The sequence below is a fragment of the Ambystoma mexicanum genome, chromosome 12, assembly GCF_040938575.1.
Source record: "Ambystoma mexicanum isolate Mex_15411 chromosome 12, UKY_AmexF1_1, whole genome shotgun sequence".
NCBI classification, from domain to species: Eukaryota; Metazoa; Chordata; class Amphibia; order Caudata; family Ambystomatidae; genus Ambystoma; species Ambystoma mexicanum.
In genome coordinates this window covers 400,923,780-400,950,526 of record NC_090936.1, presented here as the reverse complement: position 1 = coordinate 400,950,526, position 26,747 = coordinate 400,923,780, and the positions used below count along the sequence as shown (strand labels likewise).

General features: G+C 43.7%; 1 protein-coding gene across 1 annotated transcript in view; it reads left to right on the top strand.

Moving 5' to 3' along the window:
• The first annotated feature begins 333 nt into the window (after nucleotides 1-333).
• Nucleotides 334-26,747, top strand: part of OVCH1 (ovochymase 1) — a 1,424,491-nt gene continuing 1,398,077 nt past the window's right edge. The window contains exon 1 of the mRNA XM_069628530.1: nucleotides 334-508. Within this exon, the coding sequence (XP_069484631.1) occupies nucleotides 445-508 (64 nt within the window). The 5' untranslated portion in view covers nucleotides 334-444. The remainder of the gene's footprint in view (nucleotides 509-26,747) is intronic.

Genomic DNA, 26,747 nt, shown 5'->3' with positions numbered 1-26,747 from the left:
ATTAAGCGATCCTAAGCAAGAATCATTAAAACAGCATAGGCTCATCACAGTTTCCTAATGGGAAAGGAAGCCATTACCGTTTCACGCCATTGTTCGGGCAAATGAACTGGTACGCGGTGGGCTGCCGTGACACAGGGTAAAGGCCGGGGGCTGTTTGCACGCCAAGCCATGAAAGGTTGCCTAACAATGGAAATACCCGGGGCTGGGACGCCCTGCGCTCCAGTTTCTTTGTTAATTGAAGGCACCTGGCTCTTCCGTGCATTTGGCTCCTGACGCTTCCGCTTGACCTCCCGGCAGAACACGTTATAAAAGTACCCCTGAGGCCTAGCGCCGCAGCTTCTCCCCGTCGTAAAGCGGAGCGTGCTCACACGCCCCTGTCTGGCCATCGTGTCAGGTGCGCGCAATTCGGTTTTGTTCTATGGAACCGGGGTTCCAGGTCTGGAGATGAATACCACAACGAGCCTACACTTCCTGGCCCTTCTGTTTCTAGTGGCGCACCTACAAGACGGTATGTACTGGGCACCATTTGACCACAACCGTGTAGTCCACCTGGGCTCTGACCATCATGGCGATCGCTTCAGCAGTCGTTGAAAGCACGGGGAGTTTCAGTTTTTGGGCAGTGGCATGTGGTTCTTACGACGTAAGACTGGCTAGTTGCATGCTTTTCAGGTTTAGAGTGGACGAGAGGTTTCCCTGGGGAAGACACGTTGCATTAACACGTTGAACTTCGTGGTGTATATCCTCCATGAAAGCGAGTTGAAAGAGTTCTTGACGTTGGTGGAAATGCTCGGTTAAGAGGCCTTTTCACTTTGCAAATGGCGGTCCTTATTGACCGCCTGCCAAACTGAATTTGCGAAATGCATTCCTTACCTACTGGTGTTGGCCGCATTCAAGGCATTATGACTTTAGAAGCATTTAGGGAACACAAAAGCATAATAAACCCTTAATGACTAAGGGAAGAGTCATTATTGAGGTATAAGGACCCCTGTCCCGAGATAATGTCGAGTGCTGTGAATTGTTAAAGGGTCATTATTGCAAGCAATAATGGCTCCTCCTGAGGCCCATAAACCCTATTAGTTTATAGTGGGAATAGCAGTACAGATTTTGGTTGTGAAGATCGTTAATCACTATATACAAATGTTTTACTACAAAATAAAACCGCGTTCAACTTATTTAAGTTACAAGTTTGTGTTAAGTTGAATTGTACCAGTTTTAACATGGGAATGCTTTGGGTGTAATGTAAAACTAAACGATTCAGTAGTCGAAGTGAGGGGGAACGGTCAGGAGTGGCATACCACTGCTTCCATTTTGTTAGTGTTACCAGTTTCACTGATTTTATTTCTCCATTCCCGAACTGTTCTTTGTGAAGTTAAAGCACACTTCTCAACCTTCTCTCCCCCCCCCATAGCAGTTACAAAGCTTTTTTTTAACTCAATTAGTTGACAATGTGCATGGCTGCCACCATCACAAAATGTGCTGCACATGGCACCCCTCCTGCCTACCTTGTCCCCCCTCCCTGGGGTCACAGTGCCACTACTTTTTTGCTACACTTATACTACTGGTTTCTCGACACGAAATGTAAAACAGTTCCCCTCATTTTAGCTTTGTGAAATTGGACGTTGCAGTGAAACGATTCGAAGATCCTTCCCCAGAGTGGGAGTATCTTGCTGAAGGAAATGCTTGCACACAAGTTGCAATGTTCCAATGACTGCTTTTTAAGTGGAAATGTTCTGAAGGCAGTTAATACCAGTCACTGCCTGCGCTCAGAAAACTCTGATTGAGATGTCAATTTTCTCCTTGGGCTTCAACAGTGAGCTTGAAAGTGGAACAATACTTTCACTTTTGTACTAACATTTGCTTTAAACATTGTACCTAAAGCAAGCTCATTCTAAAACTGGTGCCGTCAACAGTAGGTTAAGACGGATTTCTGAACTGACCTGGTGGGCAGAGGTTCAGAAGGCCAGCCTAGTTTCTTGGAACAGGGTAACCTTCGGGACAAGCCAGACCAATTAAGGTAGCACTGGCCGCGGTGAAGACTAGGTCTTGGGATATATATATATATATATATATATATATATATATATATATATATATATATATATATATATATATATATATATATATATATATATATATATATATATATATATATATATATATATATTTATTTATTTCAAGGCCTTTGAGTTTCAACACAGTAGTTCTTAACAGTTACACTTTAAACATATATATTCTCTCCATCCAAGTGGCCTAAAGGCTCACTGCACGAAATGGGTCCACAACATAAAAAGGGAAGGAAGCAGGCAGTTCCAATAGTCTTTAGGCAATTCTACAGCAATCAGTCCTCAGAGGCAGTCCAATCCCTAAGATGAGGGGAGCCTATTGCCCAAATGTACAAGCAATGCTGGCGCACGCGGTAGTGCAGATGGGCGAAACAGGGTCTTTTGTAGGGTCTGTAGCAGCTCAGGAAGGCAGGTGAGATGATTCAGAATAAGTTCCCACTATTCGAGGAGGGTCTTCCCCCAACAGGGCAGAGCAGGTCCCTAGAGTTGGAAATAGTTTCCTAGTTTTCACTAGCAGTGAAACTTCGGCAGTAGAGTCCACTTCGGTTTCAGGTTCAAAAGCAGCAATCTCGCAGCTCTGCGGTTTCAGCGACAAAGTTACAGCGTTGATTCCCAAAAAGGACAGTGGTGATTTCTCTGCTCCTGGTGAATGGATCAGGCCAGTGTCACGGTAGCAGGCTTCAGGGCACAGAGGGTCACAGCTACAATGCACTTGCATAGTTCATCACCACGGCTGGGCGACACAGTAACTGCGTGTACTCTGGTTTGGGTGCCCTCTTTAATCCAGACCTGGGAATGCCAAGTGTACAAAACTGTGAGTGCCATAAACACAGAGCTTACAATGTGCCAAGTTTCAAGGGCCTCCTCGAAACGGTGGTGGTATCAGAGCAAAGGTCCTGCGCAAGCTGGTTGGCCCAGGGACACTTCCGAGAAGGCTTAATTGCAGGGTTTGATGAAGGTGCGAGAATAGTTGGTCCCACTATTCATTGGGTCAAAGTACTGTTGCACTCCTTCTTGGGTGATCAGATGCAGAGGGGTCCAGCAGGACAGCGGGCCTAGGGGGCCAAACCTTCCAGCCGGACACCAGCAGTTTCTCTGATTAGCTTCAGGATACTTGAATCTTATCCTTCGTCCAGTGAACTCAAGAAATTAACATGGTATAGGTGTTTATAGCCTTCTCCTTATCCAAAATCTCCTTCGTGCCAAAACTAAGAGGACCCAATGGGAGATCTGCTCATACAGGCATGCCATGCGTAGACCAATCGTGGACCACGGTGGCACCAGACATTCACAGCACACCAGACTGTCTGGCACCCAGGATGTGTATTGGAACCAGACAGTCCAGCCCACATCCTGGAAGCACCCACAAGGCATGCAGAAGCCCGTGAAATCTTGGTGTTTCATGAGAGAATGCATGCCCACATGAGGACTGACCCAGGTTGGCTCGACCTGGGGAAGGGGCAAGATGGCCAAAGGACAGGACAAAAAAACTTGTGGCATGCCCATTTTGGAGCCAGGCCACCTATCCGTGCCAAACACAGTAACTGCTTTTTACCTGGCAGGAAAGGGTTGGAATTGCATGAAAAGATAAGCTGCCTCCAGCCCTGCCCAAGGCACATCTGCACTTCTCCTAAAAGAAATCCTTCAAGGGTATGCACTTGCAACATTGACAGGGACTAAAGAAAACAGTCTCTCAGTACGGACTGTCTTATCGGCATGTCAGTTCCCCATAATAAAGTGAGCAAAAAGCCCATGGGAGTGTAGCAGGAGGCTGTGCTCCTTTGGCAAATTCAGACTATGGTGTTTAACATCAGCAAATTTGGGGGGGGGGGTACACAACCGGAGGGAAAATTGCACATGAAATGGAAATTTTTCCTAACATTTACAATTAAAAAAAGCTGTCTTTATAAAGACGACCTAGTTATTCAAATGTGTGCCTGCAAAACCAATAAGGAAGCTTGCGAATAACTTCACCGCTCTGTGATCAATTGTTACAGTTGGATTGCAAAATCAGAACATCTGCGGCTGGAGCTAGCACAGAGCAGAAGCCACTGCAGCACCTCATTAAAGCTGTGACAAGCTTCTCAAATTCCTTTCTTGTAAAATTGCTTTGACGTGCGGCATCAGCAGCTGGAAGATCTCACATTGGGTAAAGCAAGAGACCAGCTATTAAAGAGGATCAGATGAGTGGGACCGTGTTGAGGCATACAAGTCCCCTCGACTGTAGTTTTTAAGAAAATTGGATATCTGTGCAGGGGTGGACCGGCCTATAGGGAACTCTGGAGTTTTCCAACTAGGCCTCTGCATCACAGGCCTCTTTTTTTTATTTTTTTTATTGTGCTATTTACATTTTTTTCCATAGGAAAAGGGTGGGGCTTGCTGAAAATGTGTAATATGGGGCAAGTTTGAACATTATTTCCAGGCCTCTTTTGGTTCCTGGCCCACTCCTGTATCTGTGGCGTTATATAGGGACTCAGCCTTTGTTCTTGTTCCTCCATCTGATCACAGAAGTCCTTGGTGCTGGCTTATAAGTTACTTAGGGTGTATTTAATACCATATATTACACAATGAATTGGTTTTTATTCACTAAAATGCTGTGTACTGTATGTTTTTCTTCACCACCACAACTTCAAAACGTGTATTGCCACTAGCACTGTGCTGATGGACCTCTAGACCTCAGGAGGGGTCAATGCTGCTTGGGATAGAGCCATCCCCTGGTGCACTGGTTCATTATTAAACATCACATCTGTCTACGATGATTGCCCCTCAGGGCCAGCACGAGAGGTGTGCCAGGAGAAGACCTTCCCCAGGCCTCGCAGGGGTCCCAATTATCTCTGGCGTCGTGGTTTGAGATCTTACTGGGAAACAGATTTGGCGGGATAACGTAAAGGCAGATCCTGTGACCATCAGCACTACAGGAGTTGCCATTCAGAAAGTCAGCTGCTGCCACTTCAAAGCCTTCCCAAAGACTTGCCTACAAGAATCTCATTTTTCCCACTGACCTGCCCAGCTGTGTGTTTATCATTTGCGTAGTTGGTCTGCCCGTCCCCGATGCTCCTTTGCGTGAACGTGCAAAAAACTAATCAGAAAAAGGGGGGCGGGGGGACTACTGATTAAAAGAATCTTGAATGGCGTTTGTGACCCTCTCCACTCCCCTAACCTATAATTGTGACGCTGTAGTGCGGATGAATATTAAAGCTGACGCTGGGGTAGCGATAAAACAAAACAACATTTTACTGCCTCTTTCCAAGCATTCATATACCTACACGAGCATAGCAAGATGAATCCTAAGTGTATGGGATCTAACAATCTAATATATATACATATTTTTTTATTTTTTTTTCCTGATTTGTGTTCCCAGACAACTGAGACTGCCAATGCATGCATTGCCCCTGTGTCATACCACTTCAGACATGCCAGAATGGAAGATCTCACGGGAGCAAAGGCACACTTGAATAGGATTTTAAACGGGTTTATTTAATTTGCTCTAGTTCAATTGCACTTTTCACAATTTAAATAAATCCTAATACTATCCAATAAGCTCACATCAATACCTACATTAGGATACAAACATTAAATCAGCTACTCTTAAAATACATAACATTTGATGAATCACTTAAAATACATATAAGTTATCAAATTATTTGAATTCAACAATCTGGAAAAATGCAACCAAATCCGATGAGCAAAGCTGCAAGTCCAGAATTTGGACAGCAATTCCAGAACTTGGAGCACTTTATCGTGTCATAATCATTAAAAATAGGAGCCAAATTGGCAAATATAGGCTACCCAAAAGCCTGCATTCGGTCAAGACCTGTTAAGCGGTTTAAAATATTTGTTTTAGTTTACAAATGCTTGCCCACTGAAAGCTCCAGCTTATGACCACTTGGCATGGGGAGTTGGTTGCTGTGCACCATTATATCCTGATGCTGGATCGGGGCATTGCAGCATGGCTGCATACAATTGTATTTATGGACCACCTGAGAGCAGAAGTCTTCAGCTTGGACAGATAGGAAGGTAGATGGATTGGAGCTTGACTATTCCTATCAAAACCTTTTTTGAGCTGATAAGTCATCGCCATTATGCAAATATGTGTAAATTGGATAAGGGTCACAGGAGTCACACTTGAAGCAAGGCTTATTTAATAATTTAGCATTTATATAGCGCTACGAACCCTCATGCATCCGAGCGCTTCTCATTACCCACAGACTAGAACAATATTCTGATCCTGTTATTGGCTTGAGTTATGCTAACATCTAGGCACAATCCATTACAATTAAACAGCACTTTCAGCAAAGAACTTTGCATAAAAAATTACTCTCCAACTGAAATGAATACTGGTTTTCTTCAGAAGGAGAATAGGTTGAGGTGACCTTGTGAGGATTCAAACCTGCGACATGGAGATCATACATAGATTCCAGCAATCAACACTTAACACGCTGAGCTATCTTACCAGCCATTTCTCCTTCCATCTGCACACCACAGCATTTAGTAATGCATCAGCTATTAGGGTTACTTTTCTTTTATTATTGCACTTCATAGAACAGTGCTTAGAAGCAGGAGCAATATGGCGCGGCCCACCAGTAAATGCAGTAACTGTTAAAGGAATGGCAGTGACAGGATAAGGTATTGGGTAAGTATCCAAATAATTATTTCTAACTGAACAGTTGATTAAACAGCATGCTTGTCGCATTTGTATAGCTCAGTGAGTTAAAAGCTCAGCTCTGGCATGTACTGGTCTCTCCATTCCAAGTTAATATTTCAACAGGATTGAATCAGCCATTTATCTTTTTGGCGTCTTTTAAAATGAGGACTATTGCATTTGCGACAAACACCTATTTTTAATGTGCTTAGAAGCGGGAGAAATCTGACTGAAGTGATATGCATAGATATGATACAACTGTCATAATGTGGAAGGTCGGTGACATCCCATGTACTGCACTACCCGCTCCCCCTCCCCCCGCACTTCTCCTCCCCCCCCGCCCCCCATGCATTTGGGTGATCTGAATGACACCTGGCCTAGTAGGATCGTTCTGTTCCCCCTACCTTTCCTCGTCGCGCCTTGAAACACCTGTGTATAGGCACGTTATAAATGCCATAGCATATCAAAATTGAGAATTTGAGCACATGATGGGCCTCAAACATAAGAATCGAGTTGACTCTAAATATGAAATTCTGGGTATGGGGCATCTTGTTTTACTAGCATATATAGACAAATGCTACTCTTCAGTTGTAGCTCTGCAAAAAAGGCAACCATATTAAGCCAAAAATACACGTGAAATAAAAGATTCTGGTATGCGGTATTATGTTGGAAATACCATATTGCGGCTCATATTAGCAGCAATGTGCACAGGGTTCATCTGACTAGTGGGTTCATGGTTTGACCCCATATATACTGGCGGAAGATGGCATATGTTGGGTGACCATGAGATGATCTTTGCAAGATTGTCAGTGTGTTCAGTCTCCAGATTCACGCTACAAATCTTTTTGATGGTAAATGTAATGAACCAACAGCACGATTTTAGCTTGGCCTGGCTGGCTGCAACCAGAGGGCCTTATCAGCATTCCTATACCCGCCACACACAAACGCATAGGGGGAGTGTTTGTGTCTGCTATTCGTGGTGCTGCTGGCACAGTGGGGGGAAGCAAGGGGGCCACACCACATTATTTACCCTGGAACTCATCAAACCATGGGACAGCCTGCTTTCTTCTATGTAAGGAATCCCTTCATGTTTAGAGGCGGCACACTTTCTTTTTTCCAGTATTCTAAAACTCAGGCCTACGCCACAATTCCTTCTTGCTTCAAAGCTAGTTGTGTACTACAGAAAACCAGCAGGTTTCTCTCCTGCAAAGTCTAGTTCCTGTTGTCCTATGATTTTTACTGATTTTGGGACCACTGCGTATACGTTTGCTCAGTAACTCAATTCTACCACGCACCCACTACCTAAATTGCGTGGACGAATCTCATCAAGCATTCGACTGATGCCTTAGAAGGGTGCAGCCCAAAGTATTGCGCCTTCTCGTCGCGATGCAGTATCCTGCTGAATTTCTGTTTGGCTTGATGCTACAGAACCAGTCATGCCAATACATTTAACTTGGACCTGCATTTGAATATGGAGCCTTCGGTTCACTACAATAGATTTGTTGGTGATGAAACCAATGCTATAGTGTTTGAAGCAAAGGTAGGACTTGGATACCTTGTCCTGGTGGCATGAGGTTCTTTTGCCCTTTTTCCTCATTCTTGTGGGACATGTTTGGTAGCTTTTTTGTAGTGCTTACACATGCATATTTCTACTTAATATAGCAGGTTGAAGCCTTATTAGGTAGGGCATCTTACCTGAATTGCATGTACATCTGTGCCCCACAAGTATAACTACGCTCAAGAGTACCTGGCAAAGAAAGGCATACCGTGTTTTTGACTTATCTTTGAAGAGGTCCATCAAGCTCGCTATACTTGGGAAGGCTATGAATATAGCATGAACACTTGGCTCCATGTCACTGGAAAAATTCACATTTCTGGGATTCTTTTTCCCAAGCAATTAGCAATCCTGAGATTGGCCCTCATTACAACACTGGCGCTATTAGCACCATGGTTGGTGCCGGTGTTGTAACGGGTCCGCCATGGTTCAATGGGGTATTACCACCCCATTCCAAGGTTGGCGGGGCGGTAATTCCCCATTGAACCATGGCCCTTTTCCATTTTCGCCCCATAGGGCTCTATGGGAATGGGGAAGGCCGTACTTGGCACCAAGGTCCCTTTGCGTGTCCCTACTTTAACGGCTGGTCTAGACCAGCCGTTCAGGTCGGCTCCCGCAAAGGGACCTCGTAGTAAGGCGGTAAGTGTTTAACAGCGCCGCAGCCTTTTACGGCGCCGTTAAACACTTGGCGCCAGGGTCCTAATGAGGCCCATTGTCTAGTTAAAAAGAATTCTGGTAAACGACAACTCTAATTTTGTTAAATGAAAGCCCACCATTGAAGGGGATGTCTTGCCATAGCTGTTAATTGTTAGTTGCTTATTCCTACTCTTGAAGTATTTTTTTTTACATTTTAATATAAGACACTATGGCTGGTGCATTGAAACAGCAGCTTGCTCACCGAGTGCTGTCTTGAGTCTTTTCTAATTTCTACTGGGAAAACGAAACGTCTTTTTTCTTGTCCTTAAAGCTACCTTGTACTGTTTTTCACAAATGTATAACTTTTTTAAATTTAATTCTAATGTATTTTCTGAAAAAAGATGAGCGTGTCCAAGCCATTGTTTTGTGGTTTGTACCGTCCAGTTGTAGAATAGTTTTCAATTTTAATTTCGTGCATTACAATTTCTTATCAAAACAGGCATTTATTGCAGTTTTTCTATGCAAGGATTTCTTTCAGTCAAGTTTAGTTTTATTTTCAACCCTCTCCTGTGATCTCTGGAGAAAAATGGAATTCAAAATAAAACCATTTTCAAAGGTTGGTACTGGCTCATAGTTTAAGAGCAGTATTTCTCTTCCGAACTATTACTATTCTTGAGTGCAGCTTTTTTTCCTGTAAGGGGTAGCCGGTTTATTTTTTTCCAGTCGCGTTGTTTTCTTCGAAGTGGAAGCTTTACATTTTTTTCAGGGAGCTGCAGGGCTGTGAGGGTGGGCAAGACCATTCTGTGAATGCCTTTTCTAAGAGTCTGAGGGCGAGACTACAAAAGCAATTCCTTTTTTTTAGTAGTCCCTTTGCTGTTAGGGAGCCTTTCCAAAAGTACATTTCTAGATTTCCTGAAGAGAGAAAATCGGCTCTTGCGAAGTTGCTGAAAACCGAACGGGTGCCTAGAAGTTGTAAGACCCAGCAAAAAAAGAAATGCTTCACACGCACATGCGAACATTTGTTGAGAAGGCGCTTCACTTGAAGTGTAATAGGGGACTAGGGCTTTTTTGCAATCTCCTTTTAATCCCACTGTCAACCTAAATTTCTGATCTGATGCATGTACGCAGTCGTATAGCATCCTTCTTGGCCTCAGACACAAAGGTAAACTGTGCTAATTAGCCATTTCTCACATCTAGGTGAGCTGTTAGCCGTCCATCAGTCATATCTAGGCAAACCATGTTGCTTAGCCATTTTGCACATCTGGGTAACTGTTGCTTAGACATTTCAGACATCTAGGGGAACTGATGCTTAGCCATTTCCGACATCTAGGGTGAACATTGTTTAGTTAGCTTCTGATTGTGTTAGCCATGTCTCAGATTTAGCCTAACTGTTATGACTAGTCACATCTCACATTTGGCAATTCTGTGCCCACTTAGCCATTTCTCGTAATTTAGCATTGTTTTTGATTATCCATATCTCGCATTTAACCGGATTATGTTTGGCTAGTCATATTTGGGATCTAGCCTGATTGTGCTTGGTCAGCTGTGTCTTACACTGAGCCTGATTGGTTTTAGTCGGACAAATTTCCGTTCAGGCTGATTGTATAGTTAGCTAAATCCTGCATCTAACCTGATTGCTTCGTTAACCATAAGCCTTAAGGGTCACTACATTTACATGCAACACTTGGGTGAACCGCGGCCCAACCCTATTTTATTCTAACTTGTGGGGCAAAAAGACGGCCACAGAGCGACCGATGGAGAGGCTATGCTAGGCCACATTTTGAGTGAAGCTGGATAAGTGTGGAGTTCCTTTGAAATATAAAAGCTATTACAAAACACAGATTTTTCATAAGTCCTAGTGAATGGGCCTCCCTCCATTTTGTTAGCATGTTCAGGTACTCAGTCGAAGGAAAGTGAGACTTAAAACTGGAATATTAACTGCAGCCAATGGATTTCAAGGACCTGCAGCACTGCAGGTGCTGAATTCGTGTAAAGGCACAGGTGACTGATTAAAGGCTGTGAAAGTGCACGTGGAAGGAAATAAATACATTTGAAATACTGTGCATTTGGAAGCTAAAAAGGAGGAACGATTCCTTAAATGTGAAAAATAGTCGTGTGACAAATTGCCTTCATGAGGAATAGACTTCATTTCAGCACATAAAATGACATTTATAGGGAAAGGCCCATTTCGTTTTTGCATAAATGAACACTGGTTCCTACGTAAACTAACATCGATGCACTAGATTAATAGTGAATCTACCTCTATTCTAATGTAGTAGAAAAGAAAGATTGTATTTATGAAATGTAGGCCTAGATATAATGTACATGTAAGCACAGCTTGTCGATTTAAAACTGTTTTCTGAAGGATGGGTGCATCAGTTTTCCCACTAAACTGAAGGGTTTGTGCCTTTTGACAATTTGAACTCCAGACCTTTGGCTGAGGACCCCTATTTGAAGGTCTGGTTGTCAATTTAAATGCTGAGCTATACGGAGAAGTAGATGGAAGTTTTGGTTTTTACAGATAACCCAACCAACAGAAAAGGTCAGGTTTCCCATTAATGCTGCAGTAGCCCTGAGCAAAGCCCTTTGAAGCTCAGATGAGGGTAGAATGAACATTGGCCCAAGCAGGTGGCTGGTCGCATGTCTAAGGAGATATAGAAACCCCAGAGTTGGTGGGGGGGCCATTGTAAGAGTGAAATTGGAAGCACCAATGATACAGAGCCATCCATTAAACATTGTATACTTCTTTTATACTTTCTTTTTTTTTTTTTTTTTGAGTGAGTGCATCAGGTTTCCTATTGAGCCCATCCCGGGTTCATTTTAAAGGGAATAACGAGACAGTCGGGACCATGAACAAATGACACTTGCGTGATTTTCATAAATCTGAGGAATTGGAAATATTGATAGACAGTGAAATTAATGTTGGACGTATGTAGTGTCAGAGTTGTAATTATTCGGTGCGGAAGCAAATCGCAAAAAAACGGTGGCTCCACATAGGAAGGGCAGGCTGAAACTTCCTACATGACATAAAATGTAGTATCCAAATGTATATGGAGTTAGTAGTTATCTGAAAATTTAGCATAGCTGCCATGCTAGAGTTTCTGAAAGCAACGAGGTAAATTCCATGTCATTTTGAGATGACAAATCTTACTCTTCCCTCAGCCAACATCCTACATATCTCCCAACTTCTAGTCCCATCAGCAGCCAGTGGGCGTCTTGGTGGGAGGTGAAGGGAGTGCTAGTGTCATCCTTAGCAGAACACAGCGCACAGAGCCACACAACAGTGAGGGTAGGTGCAGTAATGCGGGTATGGTATGGACATCCAGAGTTGCTGGCTGGCGTAGACATCAGTTTGCCCATACTGGCAGCTTCCACCAGAGTGAAACGTACCAAAAGCAAGATGACCCCAGGCAACCCATGTTGCAATGATCCTTGGTGGTCTAGTGGTGAAGGGTGCAGCCCAGGGCTATAAAACCCCGCCCTTTGCTACACCCTGTGCTTAGTGTTTTCTCAGGCTGACTCGCAAACCGTGTGACGCTCAGTTTGAATCCACGTGCTACAGCTTTCTTAATTTCTACCCGCCACCGGTCTCCTGCTTACCTGAGCCTGTATTCTGGCAGCCTTCCTGAGCTCTCTGACTTGCATACTCACCACGGCTCAACTTGGGCTCTCCGATCCACTGCAGCATTTCTCTGCACCTGGGAAGGGAAATTACAATAAGCATTACTTTGGAAACAAAACCATGTGCTCGTGCACCCCCTTCAAAATCTGCGGACCTGCGGCCGCAAGTCTACAAGTTCTGCATCCAATGTGTACCGGTGACGTCGAAGGTAAAGCATCACAGAACCAGAAAGTCAAGGGCACGTTAAAAAGGACTTAGCAATGTGCTTCGTTTGGTGCCATTTTCCAAAAGCGTGAACTCTTGCAGAGAATGGGAGGACATTTATAACACAAAGGACATTTACAGAGTGCAAAGCAAGGATGCACCTTCCAAAGGCATCACATGCACCGCAGCTGGACTGGGCCACAGCTACCAGTGAGGAACCTGGAACCAGATGCCTACCTGACGTCCTGAACACACATTTGGTATTAAGGTGAGCCAGTCTCCTTGTCCTGCCAGTCGGTACACCCTGGGGAAAGCAAAGGGAGGCGGGGCAAGATTAGGGAAACCATCACTTGCGTTTTCAATTTGTTAACCCATAGGTTCACCCAGATTGTCCATCACCAACCCCACCACACTGAAGAACCCTACCAAATCACTTCCAACCGTACTGTACGTGGGCAAGTAGCCTTTCAGCGGAACAGTGGGGAGAGTGATTTGGGCTAAGCATCCCACTGCAGAAGATCATACTTCCAACAATCCGGACCAGGCACTCTTGCAGGGCACCAGAGGGTAGTGCTAAAGCTAGCCAATATTTACTGTGGGAATTAGGAGTGCCTTACCTAGAAAAGTTACATTTTTTGCATCAGACATTTCTTTTCCACTTGATTCCGAGAGGTAGCCTGCTGCCGGACTCTTGCGAGAAACAGCCCGCAAAGAGGCCTCAATCCTTGCATTGGAGACAGGGAAATTTAAAAGCTAGTTAGCACCCAATCAGAGGAGCCAGCTGGAGTCTGGGTGCAGGAGAAAATCATTGACTGAAAATCCTTGACCAGATCTGGGCTGTCCTCAAAGGAGGAAAAGTAGCATAGAAAGAGTCTAGACCAAGGATACACCTTTCTTACATGTATGTGAGATGCATGCAAGTAGACTTGTGGGGTAATCAATAGACTATTATATCTGAAGATGAGCAAAAACTCAGACAAGGTGCAGAGGCAAAAGCAAGGTCCTGGCACATGGGCCCTATAACATGAAAAAATAACTGTTCCCAACATTGGACACTCCTGCCCCCTGCACACTATCTGACCTAAAAAGCCAAATGGTACTGAAGACATTTCAATAATAGTAAATGTGAGTACATAAATGTCAATAGTAATCCAATAGAAATAAGCAACTCATTTACACTTTCAATGTTATAGAACTTGTATTTTAAATTTCAAACGAAAAGCAGCTGAATCCAATGCGTTTCCAGAAACCATTCTCTTCAGGGGTGTCGAATATTTCAGGATTCTGAAAATAATCCTGAAAGAACCCATTGTAGACCATGTATCCTTAAAATGGGTTCATTGTTACTCTTTCAAAAACTTCAAAATAATACGGTAAGCTTGATCAATCACCTCTTAGCTTAATAATTTGATTCAAAATGCAATCTTCCCTGTAACAATCTGCCGCTGGATTGTAGATTAAGGGATAGAGGGGGTGGTAATCTGTAGGTAAATGGGAGATTGGAGTGATTCTACACACTACTCAAGTTAATGTATCCTACAATTGGTTGAAAAAACGTACCAAAATCCTTCTCTCTAGGTCATTCCTCCGTGTCCTAGTGGGTAAATGTTCATTCATCCCAATGGTTTTTCTAGTATTCGTTTAACAATCCCTAAAATGTAAAAATTGCCAATCCTTAACTAAAGTCACTATCGTGAATGTCCTAGAATAACCCCTAATTGACCTATGTGTCATGGGGCACTAGGCTAAGGTACGGGTGAAAACTTTAAGTTTCTTTACCACTCAACTGTAACACTTGAGGTTACAACACATCTTGCATCATGGGAATAATTATCCCCCAACAGGTATAGTGGCACTCGGGGTATAGTCACCACAGGGTAGAGGTGGGCGCTTATATGAAAAGAAATGCCCTATTAGTCCATCTGTGCCCAACATTAATTAAAAGATATAGCTCCTAGGAGGTGTCCTTGCCTCCAAAACTGAGCGTGAAAGTATTCTGGTCGTCCTGCAGCAAGATTGCTGCAAAATGGCTGCCGTAATATGGAAATGTCTAACGTGATGCGATGTCCTGCGTAACATGACGGAATGTCATCACGTCTCTCATGCCATGTTCATAACAATGGTCCTCAGAGGAGCCCTGCTGTTTTCCCCCCCTGACCAAATTCCCCCACATATGTAGAGATATCCTAAATGCCATCAAAAGTGAGATGGGGGAAATTGCCAGCCTTAATCTCCATCTTGCATAGCGGGTAGGGTGTGGTACCGGGAAGGCCCTTGGCACATTGTATTCAAATTAATTCCACTATAGAAAATTACTGAATCAATTTAAAATGAGTTGTTTGGAACAGCCCACCTTAATCCTTTCCATTACATTGTGTTCCGGTGGGGTGGTATGAGGTGGAAAGCTGTGTAGGTCCTTAGCGCATTGAATTTAACTTATTCCCCTATAGAAAATCACGGGGTGACTGGTGTTGGAATTCAAAACTAACAAAGTTCAAACCCAGTGTGTTAGAGCTGGTATAGACAATAAAGACTTGGGTGACTGTACTTATAAAACCCCTGACTCATGCCCTGAAGGCAGTGTCCATGATCTGAAAATAAGTATCCCCGAAACGCTGTTATTCAAGTGAATGTGAGGGTGCAAAACGAAATTCCTCCTTTATTCCCTTGCACATCAAACCAGAATTACCAAGCATTGCTTTTCATTTCAATGTGTTGAAAATCAATTTTCCCATTGAAGTTTTTTCCCCAACTGTGCCTTTCAAATAAAAGCCTAAAACGATTTTCCCATTCTGTTTTTCTCAAACATTGCCTTTCCACCTAAAGTCAAAATTGTTTTTCCATTGTAGTGTGAATTTTTTCTATTGGTTAATTTCTGTAAATTGTGATTGCATGTTTCAAAATTTTACCTTTGTAAAGTTATTAGGAGTTGTGATATTGGGTGTTACCACAGCATTGTTGGTTGATATTCAGTTTGTCAAACCTTAAATATATATTCTTACTGTACACTGGCCTGGTTCCTCCCTCATTTGGGTTATAGAGGGTTTGTTGGGGTGGTGCAAGATGGGTTGGGGGGGCCTCACTAAAGTTGAATCTAGTTAAGCGCTTTGGGTGTGTCTTTGGGGAGAAAAGGAACTCCTGGAGTTGAGGGTGACAGCCTAATTACAAAGCCAACTGTGCTAGCTAGCCTGATCTCACGCCTAGGCACTTTACTGTAGCCATATTTGATTTTAGACCAACTCTTAGTCAACCTTGCGCCACACTTGGGACGAACTGTGTCTAAACCCACATCAAATTAAACCAACTGTTGGGTAGCCATTGTTCACACCCAGGCGAGACAGGAAACATGCCCTCAATTATAGAAAGGGGGGCAACGCTACCAGGAACGTCAACGAAATAAGACATAACCCAGAGCCAGAATAGTTGGTGAAACCGCAGCAAAAGGGATTAATTTTGGACCCCTACAAAGCCCACCCCAACATGGGCCATCTCTCCACACAAGTACACGAGGCAACGCTTTAAGGCTGCACACAACGCAAAACCTCCCCTACCACTGACACTTCTCAACAGCTATTCTACCCATGGAAAGAAAACCCATTAAGAAACTACCACTAAAATGAATCCATCTCAAAGCCAGCGAGGAACACGGCCACAAAGCAAACAAACACATAATAACACACAGCAGGACTTGTACCGCTGTAAACCCAAAAAACTCAAGATCATGAAGCCATTTGCAACAATGAGAAGCCACACGCAACTGTGAATCAACTTGGAAAAAACGCCCAAAAATACTACACCATGCCATTTCCAAGCATCTGTAACATGAGGGAAATCAACGAGAGGATATCCATAAGGGAACCGCAGCTGACCCCTACTGCAACACAATCCGCAACATCAGAACCCACAGCCACAACCACCGCAGAAATAAACCACCCTGCGAACAAGACTAAATTCACTCTACCATACCTGCCAACAACCAAATTAACTGAACAGATGCCCATACACAGCAGCAGGGTACAGGACTCCATAGGAAACAAACTGGAATAATGAGAAGCTGCGCCCCCATTCCATACCTCACCAAACCCCACGAGAACCGCCAACACCACCCCAAAGAGGAGCCTGAAATGGCCATGCACCCAATTAGAAACCCAATCGACCTATTCAACGACAAAACAATAACCTAACACTCTGAACAACCCAAAGACAACCAGAACAATCAACAAAACACCCAAAGATGATGCTCACCAGAACAATTTACTATAAAGGGAAAACTACACTGCAACCTAATCAACAGCAGATCCATGCCCACGAAACCAAAATCTACGACCTACTCCGTGGCAGGGGAATTGAAACCCTATTCATCAGAAAGCTGCAAGTCCTACTGCACATCTACCTACCTGACCACTTCAAATGCAAGCAGGCGATCAGGAAAGGGGGGCGGGGGACTCGCAGCAGCCTAGAAAACACCTAAAATCAAAACATTGGAGCCTTTAAACATCCAGAACTGCAAATCCCTCATCCTCCACCTTCGCATTCAGATACCTTCATAGAAGCAGTGACTAATTGAGCCATCAAAAAGGAGCACCATGATCATTCTCAGCGACTTCAACATATTTATTTGGCATTTGTAGCCCATGCTAAACCCGTAGGTATCCTGGCGCTGGGGAGCAGGTCATACACATTATAGGTTATCAAAGGTAACGGTAGAAAGCAATGGTTTGGCATAAGTCAGAATATGCATAATTACATGCATAAAATATTTACATGTGCATTTTGCACATCTGTAGATATCTGTAATATTTACATGTGCAACCCTATTAGAGCTAATTAGCAAATGAGGTAGAGCGTAAATATTCACAGAATATTGTATAAGGATGAACTGCTACACACTGGATGTGAGGAGCCAGGCTTTAAATTTTCTGCAGAATGAGGTGTGGGAAGGGGCAGATTTGATATCTAGAGATGGGGTGTTCCTGCCTTTGGCTGCCACAACTGGGAAGCTACGTCCCCAAGCCTTTGTTTTGAATTTTGGAACAGAGAAGGAAGGATGAAGTGGAGCATGTGGTCTTGATGTTTTGGGTTGGAGTTGGCAGGGTGGTAAGATATTTAGGAGCTATGTTAGTGAGGCATTTGTGGGTGGTAGCCATTGTTTTGAATTTAATCCTCTCCTGCACTGGTAGCCGGCGCACTTTGCGTCTGATTTCAGAGATGTGCTCTCTTCTTGGTATGTTTAGTGCTGCCCGTAGGATGTTTTGATTGACCTGTAGTTTTTTAAATGCTGGTAGTTGCAGTGCCAGCCAAGAGGATATTACAATGGTCGAGTTTCGACAGAATGAGGGTTCTTGCTAAGGTTAGGCAGCTGTCTGCAGATGGTAAGGTCTGCAGGCGTTAATGAGTTTACCAGTGTGTGCTGCTGATGGGATTATGGAGTTGACTTGTCTAGAGAGGGTTGAGGATGAATCCAGGTACACGGCCAGTGTTTTAATTTCTTTAGACTGTAATGGTATTTCCATTTTTTATGAAGTGTTTGTATTTGGGGTCAAGTTTTCTGAGGTGTTTGGGTACCTACCAAGAGTAGCTCTGTTTTGTCGTCGGTTGAAAAAGGTGAACATTAACCAAAGAACATGAGACCATGAACATCCGACATATGGTGAAAGGATTGACACACAGCAGGGCACACTCTGGACCTAATTTTCGCTAAGCACAACAGCCGTGCCCATCCAAATACTATGCGGTAAACACCTCATCCCTTTTGTGATCCTAATTCCATCAAACCCATCTGAAAATCTACTAAAATGCTTGCCAATGGAAAAGGAACTGGAAAACCTTCAGTAACCTAGAAGAGCTAGAAGCGGCAAAGCCAACAGCAATGGCATGGGATATGGCAGACTTACACGGAAAAGCAAACCTCATCCAGAAATGGATTGCAGAAACAATAGATAACATATGTCCAGAAAATGCCCCAGATCAAAAATGATCAGTGGCTAGATGCTTCAACCCTCACCTAAAACCAATGAAAAGAACGAACCGCAAACTTGGAGGAAAATTGAATGATTGGAGGAAAAACTACAACCAAGACTAAGTAAAACACCAAATCTAAATTGGAGTATACAAATCCGAAATTCGCAAAGCACCGACCGGATCAGAAAACCCACCAACAGTTATTCAACATCGTACGTTGGATGATGCAACTCCCCATTGCCCTCCCAAACACTGATGATTTGCACAGATCACTTCAATAACGAAGTCAAACAAAGCAGATCCATCCACCAGCTACCAACCCCTGGATCACAAAGCAAAATGTGCTGCTTCCAACAGATGAGAGAAACTAAGTGTAAAATGGATTTCTGAACTCTGACCTGGTGGGCAGAGGTTCAGAAGGCCAGCCTAGTTTCTTGGAACAGGGTAAACTTGTGGACAAGCCAGAAAATCAAGGTAGCAGCACTATCCCACTAAAATACATGTATACAAGACCAAGTGGCCTAAAGGGTCATGACCAAAATGTGTCCAGAACCTAGAGAGGAGAGGAAGCAGCCAGTGCAGAGTCTTTAGGCAATTATGCAGTAATCGCAATCCTAACAAAGGCAATCCAGTCCTTAAGAGGGAGCCTACGCCTCAATTGTACTTGCAATGCTGGCGCACGTGGTAGTACAGATGGATGAAAATGGGGTCTGTAGCATCTCGGGAAGGTGGGTGAGGTGATGCAGATTAAGTTCCCACTATGTGTGGAGGGTCTCCCCAAGAGGGCAGAACAGTTTCCAGGAGTTGGGAATAATTAAATCGCTCAGGCTATCTGTGGAAAGGAGATGGGCCCTTGGGCGCCACTCATGCCTAAACCTGGATGGATGTGTTAGGGGCCACCAATAAGGGTTGCAAGTACTCACCAACCCCCGACGCACTCTGGAACAAACTTCAGCAGCCGAGTCCACCTCAGTTGCAGGTTCAAATGCGGCTGTGATTTTCAGCGGCGCAGTTACAGCGATGATTCCCAAATGGGACAGTGGTTTCTCTGCTCCTGGTGGATGTATCAGGCCAGTTTCACTGCAGCAGGCTTCAGGGCTAATGGGGCCACCGCAGCAAGGTACCTGCAAAGTTCGTCACCACGGCAGGGCAACATAGTAACTGCATGTACTGCAGTTTGGGCGCTCTTTACTTCAGACCTGGGAATGCCAAGTGTACAAAATTCAGTGAGTGCCGTGAACACAGAGCTTGCGATGTACCATGTTTCAAGGTTCTCAAACGGCTGCAGGGTCGACCAAAGGTCCTGCGCAAGCTGGTCAGCCCACTGGTTGGACCAGGGACACTTCGAGAAGGCTTACTTGCAGGGTTTGAAGGTGCAGAGTAGTTGGTCCCACTATTCAAATGGGTCAAAGCGTCTTGTCAGACCTTCTAGGACAATTTGATGCAGAGGAATCCAGCCGGACAACAGCGGGCTCAGGGTGCCAAACCTTCCAGCGGTTCCTTAACTCTGCTTCTTAGTTTCAGGATGCTTGGATCCTATCCTTCGTTCAGTGAGAACTCCATCAACCTGGTATGGCTGTTTGGAACCTTCTCTTATCCAGAATCTCCCTCGCAGCAAAACGAATAGGACCCAATGGGAGATCTTCTCACATAGAGGCACACCATACTTGGACCAATCATAGACCACAGTGGTCCCACTCATTCACAACACACCTATAAAAAAAAATAAGCTGCCACCAGTCCTGTCCACGGCACGCCTGTACTTCTCCTAAAATCATTCGAGGGTGTCTAGGCCCCTGGGAAATGACAGGAGGTCCCAAGCGCACTGTACTAGAAGGTACATTGTGCACTTGCAACATGTTGCAGAAAAGTTGCAACATTGACAAGGACTAAGGGAAACAGTCTCCCAGTACTGACTGTCTTTAAGGGCATGTCAGTTTCCCCATAATAAAGTGAGCGAAAAGCCCAGTGGAGTGCAGCTGAAGGCTGTGCTCCACTGGTAAGTCAAACTATGGTGTTAAAAAGCAGCAAAAAGTTTGGTTACACAACTGGAGGGAAAACTTCACATAAATGGGAATCTTTCCTAACACGAAGCCTACATAAAAACAGTAACCAGGCAGGTTACCCAATGCACCCCTGCCCTACAGATATCTAGAAATCCATCCTCCTAAAGGATGCATCATCCGAATACTACCTAAACCTCTTCAAACACAGACAGGGAAAGAACCAAGAGCATTCAAAATGGCCTACATCAAACCTCTGCTCAAAGACACAAAGGGTGACCAGGAAGAGCTGACAAACATCCCATACAAGGCAACACTATTAGAAACCAACATCTAAACTACTGGAGCATGGTGAAAAAAACATCTACTGGCCTAACGCGAAAGTAGGTATTTGGACCATTGAGCGGAACAGATGGCTGTATTGTTAATATGGGCCGATCTAAAGATGAACACAGACCAATTCAGCACTCAGATTACTGGAGATCTCAGCTGCCTTGGACGGTCAACCACAACATCCTAATAAAGACTGGAAGATGTAGGATTCACTGACGCAGTTCTTCTGGATCAAATCCTTCCTCAAACAACCAGTTTGGTTAAAACGTTTCCAATCCACATCACAGAACACCACCTCTGGAGTACCTCAAGGCTCATTATCACCACTAAACTTCAACATCTATGACACTGTAATCAAACCATCAACCACAGACTAACCTGCTTCAACTACGCAGATGATAAACAAATCTTCAAATACAGCGACATACAAGAGCATGCACCTGTAATAGTCTTACAGAGCTTTACCAATGGATGAACATCAACGAACTTGAGTTTAACCCAGACAAAATCAAAATCCTGATTTAAACCTGACTGAGCAGATCCTGTGGCCCATGGAACTGGGAAGCTAATCAACACCATATGCAGTAGTAAAACCTTGGAATAATCATAGACAGCAAATTACTAGAACTTCAAGTTAACACGATAATACAGAAGTGTTCTTCCACCTACAAACGGTTTAAAAACATTCTACCATTCCTTTCATTCACGCACAAAACACTGGCCATCATATCCCTTGTGTCAAGTATAGATTATGCTAACAGCATATACCTCGGAATGCAAGGCTACCTACTGAAGAAACTGCAACAAATACAAAATGCAGCAGCCAGACTTCTTGTTAAACTCAACACAAGAGATCACATCACACTGGCTTTGATGTTACACTGGCTCCTGGTCTAAACAAATCCCTTTCAAAGCAATGTGCATAACGCACCGATGCACTGCTAGGGAGTGGAATTTATTAACGCTCCCATCTACAAAGCCCTCAGAACCCGAAGATCCTGCAACTACACCCACTTAGAACCCAAACTATACACCAAGAAAAAACTGGGTGGATCGGCATTCTCATGTTTAGCTGCAAAACTTTGTAACTCGGTCTCAAGGAAATCTCCAATATGCACCATACAAAATTCAGAAAACCTCTTAACCTGGCTTTTCAGATCCAAACACAATGAAACCGACTGAACAGTGCCCACCACACACCCCGTAACATACCTACTACTGAAAAAGAGGGAGTATCCCAAAAATAGAGGAATGAAGGATGGGACGGGAAAGAGACCTAAACAGACAGCACTCTCCCAGTTCGTAATGAGTACCTACTAAGGAACAGGAGAGACTGATGGGCCTGGTATGATTAGGACAGGGAAGGAAGTGCAAGAGAAACCAGGGGAGAGACTCCCAGCCTAGGCACACCCCCACTGAGAACCATCAAATGAACGAGGGTAATGCACTTGACCCTTCCCAATAGATGATGGACAACAACCGTAGGATATAAGATGATCAACCATTCCCTGTGGATCCCCCAGGCCAGTGAATCCACCACCTAGCCAGAAATGGGGCCTGTACCATATCAGACAGCCTAATCAAACCCGGAGAAGCTTGGGAATCCCCACCACCGAGGTGACCACATAAAACCCAGCAAATGTAACTGGTGTGTGCCAAAGATCCCAAATACCACAGGTGATGCAGTAAGATTAATCTTGTAGGCAGGAAAGCTGATGCATGTAGATGGGTTTCAGGGATGGGAATCGTGATGCACTGGGAAGGATGTAGTGAAACTTGCACAAATGGACAGATTTCAGACATAAATGTGATCAACTGAGATGGAGTTTCATGACTGGTGGGGGGTGGAGGGATTGGGGAGGGTGGAAGACTCCCTCGGATGGGTTCCCGGGGTGGGAGGTGTGACCCACCTGGATGGACCTCGTGGTGAAACACCTGGAATGATTACCAGAGTGGGGGGGGGGAGTGGTCCACCAGTATGGACTCCTGAGGGGTGGGGTGGTGCACCTGGATGGATGCCTAGGTTGGCTGATGTGGAGAACTTGGGTTGATTTAAGGGGTGGGAGTTGTGATCACTCAAATGGATTTGAAGGACCATCACCAACAATCATTACTAACAAACTCGCTCTCTGCATACACCTTGCAAACTCTGAACTTGACACAACCAGACCTTCACCATACCCATACCTACTTCACAACAAACTGCAAAACACCATATGACCACGAACTTCCAAATATTGCTCGTATGCTCAGTGAATGGTGTCTCTGAAATGAAGCTGCCAAACAGCAAATTACAGCTCTTGCTCTTGTTCCACTCAATCCTACTCGCCACCCTCCCTTCTTGGATTACAGATCCATGCAAGTGCCTGGAGACCATGGATGTGTATCGGTGCGCGATATAAAACCTTTAAAATTAACATGGAGGCATCTGTGGGTGGTATGCTTTAAGACTAGTGCTGAAAGCCAATTCGCAACCAAAAATGGGGACCCACTAGTTATGAATCAAAAATTAAACATTTGAATATTGAGGACATAGCTGAGGGAAGGAGAATTTGATGAGCCACAAATGAGCAGTGGTCCCTTTAAAGAAAAACAGGTTATCAGAGTGACAATAGATGGATGTAGAATCTGCAGATTCTGATACCATGGTCCAATATTTTGATTTTCAGACATGCAAAGGAAATAAACAATGGCCTGACGAATACAAGTGTGATTGCCCATGCGCAGAACAGACCTCCATACCATCTGAACAATGTAAAAACACACGGCAGTTACAAGCTCAAGTCTCAACCGCCATTGTTGGGAGCCATTTTGAAATCGACCCCAAAGTTGTCAGTATGCAGAACGTTCCTTTCAAAGCAAATTAAGTGGCTTGTTGGAAAAGAGAAATGCTTATGCTATTGACCTTATAAGTGCGTTCGATTCAGGTTAAACTCTTATGGTGGAGGCTTTCAGATTGAGGAAGAATCCACTGGGCCTATTAAATCTGGTACGCTTAAAGGGTCTTACTCACAAAAAATATCGACAAATGGTATAAGGCAGGGATGTATTTTAGCACCCTGTCTTTTTGTTTTTATTTATCCATCTCGGATGTGGAGAGAATGAGTCTGCAGCTCTGGTTTCTCCAAACATTGGCAAGCTAAGATTAAGCTGGTTGGCCAATGCAGATTTTATTCTTACTGACTGTACTGCACTGGGCTTCCGGAGGCTGCTTTTGATTGCCTTTTCTGCATATATTGAAAAAAACACTAGTGATGTAAAATCAAAGATTTTGAATTTCAAATCTCAATCACTTTTGAAGAAAAGTGGTATATTGACAGCATTGCATTAGAAGTAGTTTATCATTTGTTTGTCCATGATTTAACCGACTTCGAAATCAGAAGGAGGAAAAAATGTAAGTCATTTGAATGAAAATTACTTTGTTTTCTCTCCCTCTGACATTTCTGGTAACCTGAGGCTCCCCCCAACCTCCTTCTCCTTTGGCAGCACATTTCACTGTGTGCAAAAACTCATCAATCCCTCTGCGATGCCGGTTCCCTTCACTTGCGTGCATGGCAACTGGCACTGCAGTGTTCCTTTTTCAACTGAGCGGGGGACACCCCTGCAATGCCTGATGCCACTGTAATGAACAAGGGTGCAGGAAACACCCTTGCCCCCCTTCGCTACAACGGTACTTCATGGTAGATGTGTTTGAAAATTGCATACAGCCTAAAATTTCACACAGCCGAAATTCTAACAAATATACCATTTTGTTTCTTTGTTTTATACGATTACGATAATTTGGCGTACCTGGGGTTCCTACTTATTTCCCCTGGGAAAGGCTACCTTATGACCTATTATAGGCAGATGGCTGACGGTTTAATTCTGATAATGAAATGCATTCAAAATTAATGTAAATTTTCACAAACCTTTTTTGTTTTGTGGGGAAGGAGCAACCCAAACAAGGCAATAGATAAGAAATGTGGACGTTTCTCAAACGTACTGATCATACATTTCTACAAGGCAAAGGTCATTCCATCACTGTCTTACAGAGTTGAGGCGATGCCATGTATTCCTGTGAAAATTTGGCAAAAGCTGGAGAGCTACTTTTGGCGGTGAGTTTTAGGCCTACCAACATCTACACCAGTAGCCGCCATACGACGGTAATTGAGCTTGGTGTCACTGAAAGCAACAATTGACCAGAACGATATGATGCTATATAGAAAGACTGTTTCCATCCCGCCTGAAAATTCTTGAAATCATTCCTAGAGAATTTGCAGGAGGTAAAAACAAAATGCTGGAAAACTGGTCAACTAGAAATGTAGGTCTTCTTGAAGCGATTTGCAGCACAGAAGAAGAACTCTGGCAAAATTCAAAGTCAAGAAGAAAATGGATTAACGGGATTGGATCCAGACACTAGAAACAGCATCCGCAATACCGAGTGCTAGTCTCCCGACTAACAGAAAAAACTAAATCAACTTCCTGGATACATGAGAGTATTTCCCAATAGAGCCCTATTGGTACACCTTTTTGAGGGCCCGTTTGAACCTTTCGGAGACCAATGAGATTTTGGCAATCGGAGGCAAATCAAGTTAGTTCAAAAGTGTCAATACTGGAAAAAATGGGCCAAGTAGAAGCAGTGGGACATCTGCTGTTATCTTGTGCAGGAAACATCGAACTTATTAATATTTACATGGGTCATTTCGCGGCTTTTCAGATCATGAAGAAGATTGGTGGTTTTGTTTGAGCGGCATAAATACTTTGGTGATTGCAGTAGCACTATTGTTTCAGAACATTGTTTGGAAAGGGAAACTGGGTGGGGATGATCCAATTTGATGGAAAAGAATGAAATGCAGTTAGAATGGACAAAGACATCGGAATAAAGTGAAGATGGGGGTTGAGAGGTGAATTTAAGGCTATATTTTTAGCTTTTTTGCCGCTTTTCCTCTCTACCTCTTTTCTTTCCCCTCTTCTTCCTTCTACCCACCTTCTCTGCAACCAACAATTTCTTTTTGTACTAACTTGGAAACAGATTGGGGAAAGTCCCCCACAAAATACAGACTTGTAAACATTGTAAATCAATTGAATCAAGTAAAATTAAAAGTTTATGGCATAGAAACGGCATTTGAAAGTTACCGGAACACTCTACCTGGAAAGTACAATTTGGAGAAAAGTAGGGTGTACTCCTAAGATATAGTCTTGGGTTAAGTTCCCTTGGGGTTTTGGGGCCGTGGGAAATCTTAGACTTTTATCAGAAAATCTTATCAGTAAAGGGCGCTGCCTTTTATGCACATCAGAAGGAACATATGGATAAAAACAGAAGAAATCCTGAATAAATGTGTGGTCCATTGCGAAAGATTTGACATCTAAGTATGAATAAAATAGAATTGATGATTCAAGGAAAGTCGAAAAAGCACTATGTATGCAGGACTGGTTCCTCACAATGGAGGAACTGCATTCCCTTAGGGTCCTCTATTTGCGACACGAACATAAACGCCTTGGCTCCATGGCCTCATGTTTAATTATTTTCCTGGGGTATCGACCTAGGCAAGATTTTCTCAGGTTCAGGAGGAAGTTAAATTCTACTTGAGAGATTCTGCACAGGTGTAACGTACTGGAGGTTAACTTAACTTGACTTGTTGTAGTTGCCCGGGGGAGATAGAAACCCATAAACGTCTCTTAATATTTTGTGGAAATCTTGCTCCACTGAGATGTATTTTAAAAGGTTTATTGTATCTGGTATTTCAAA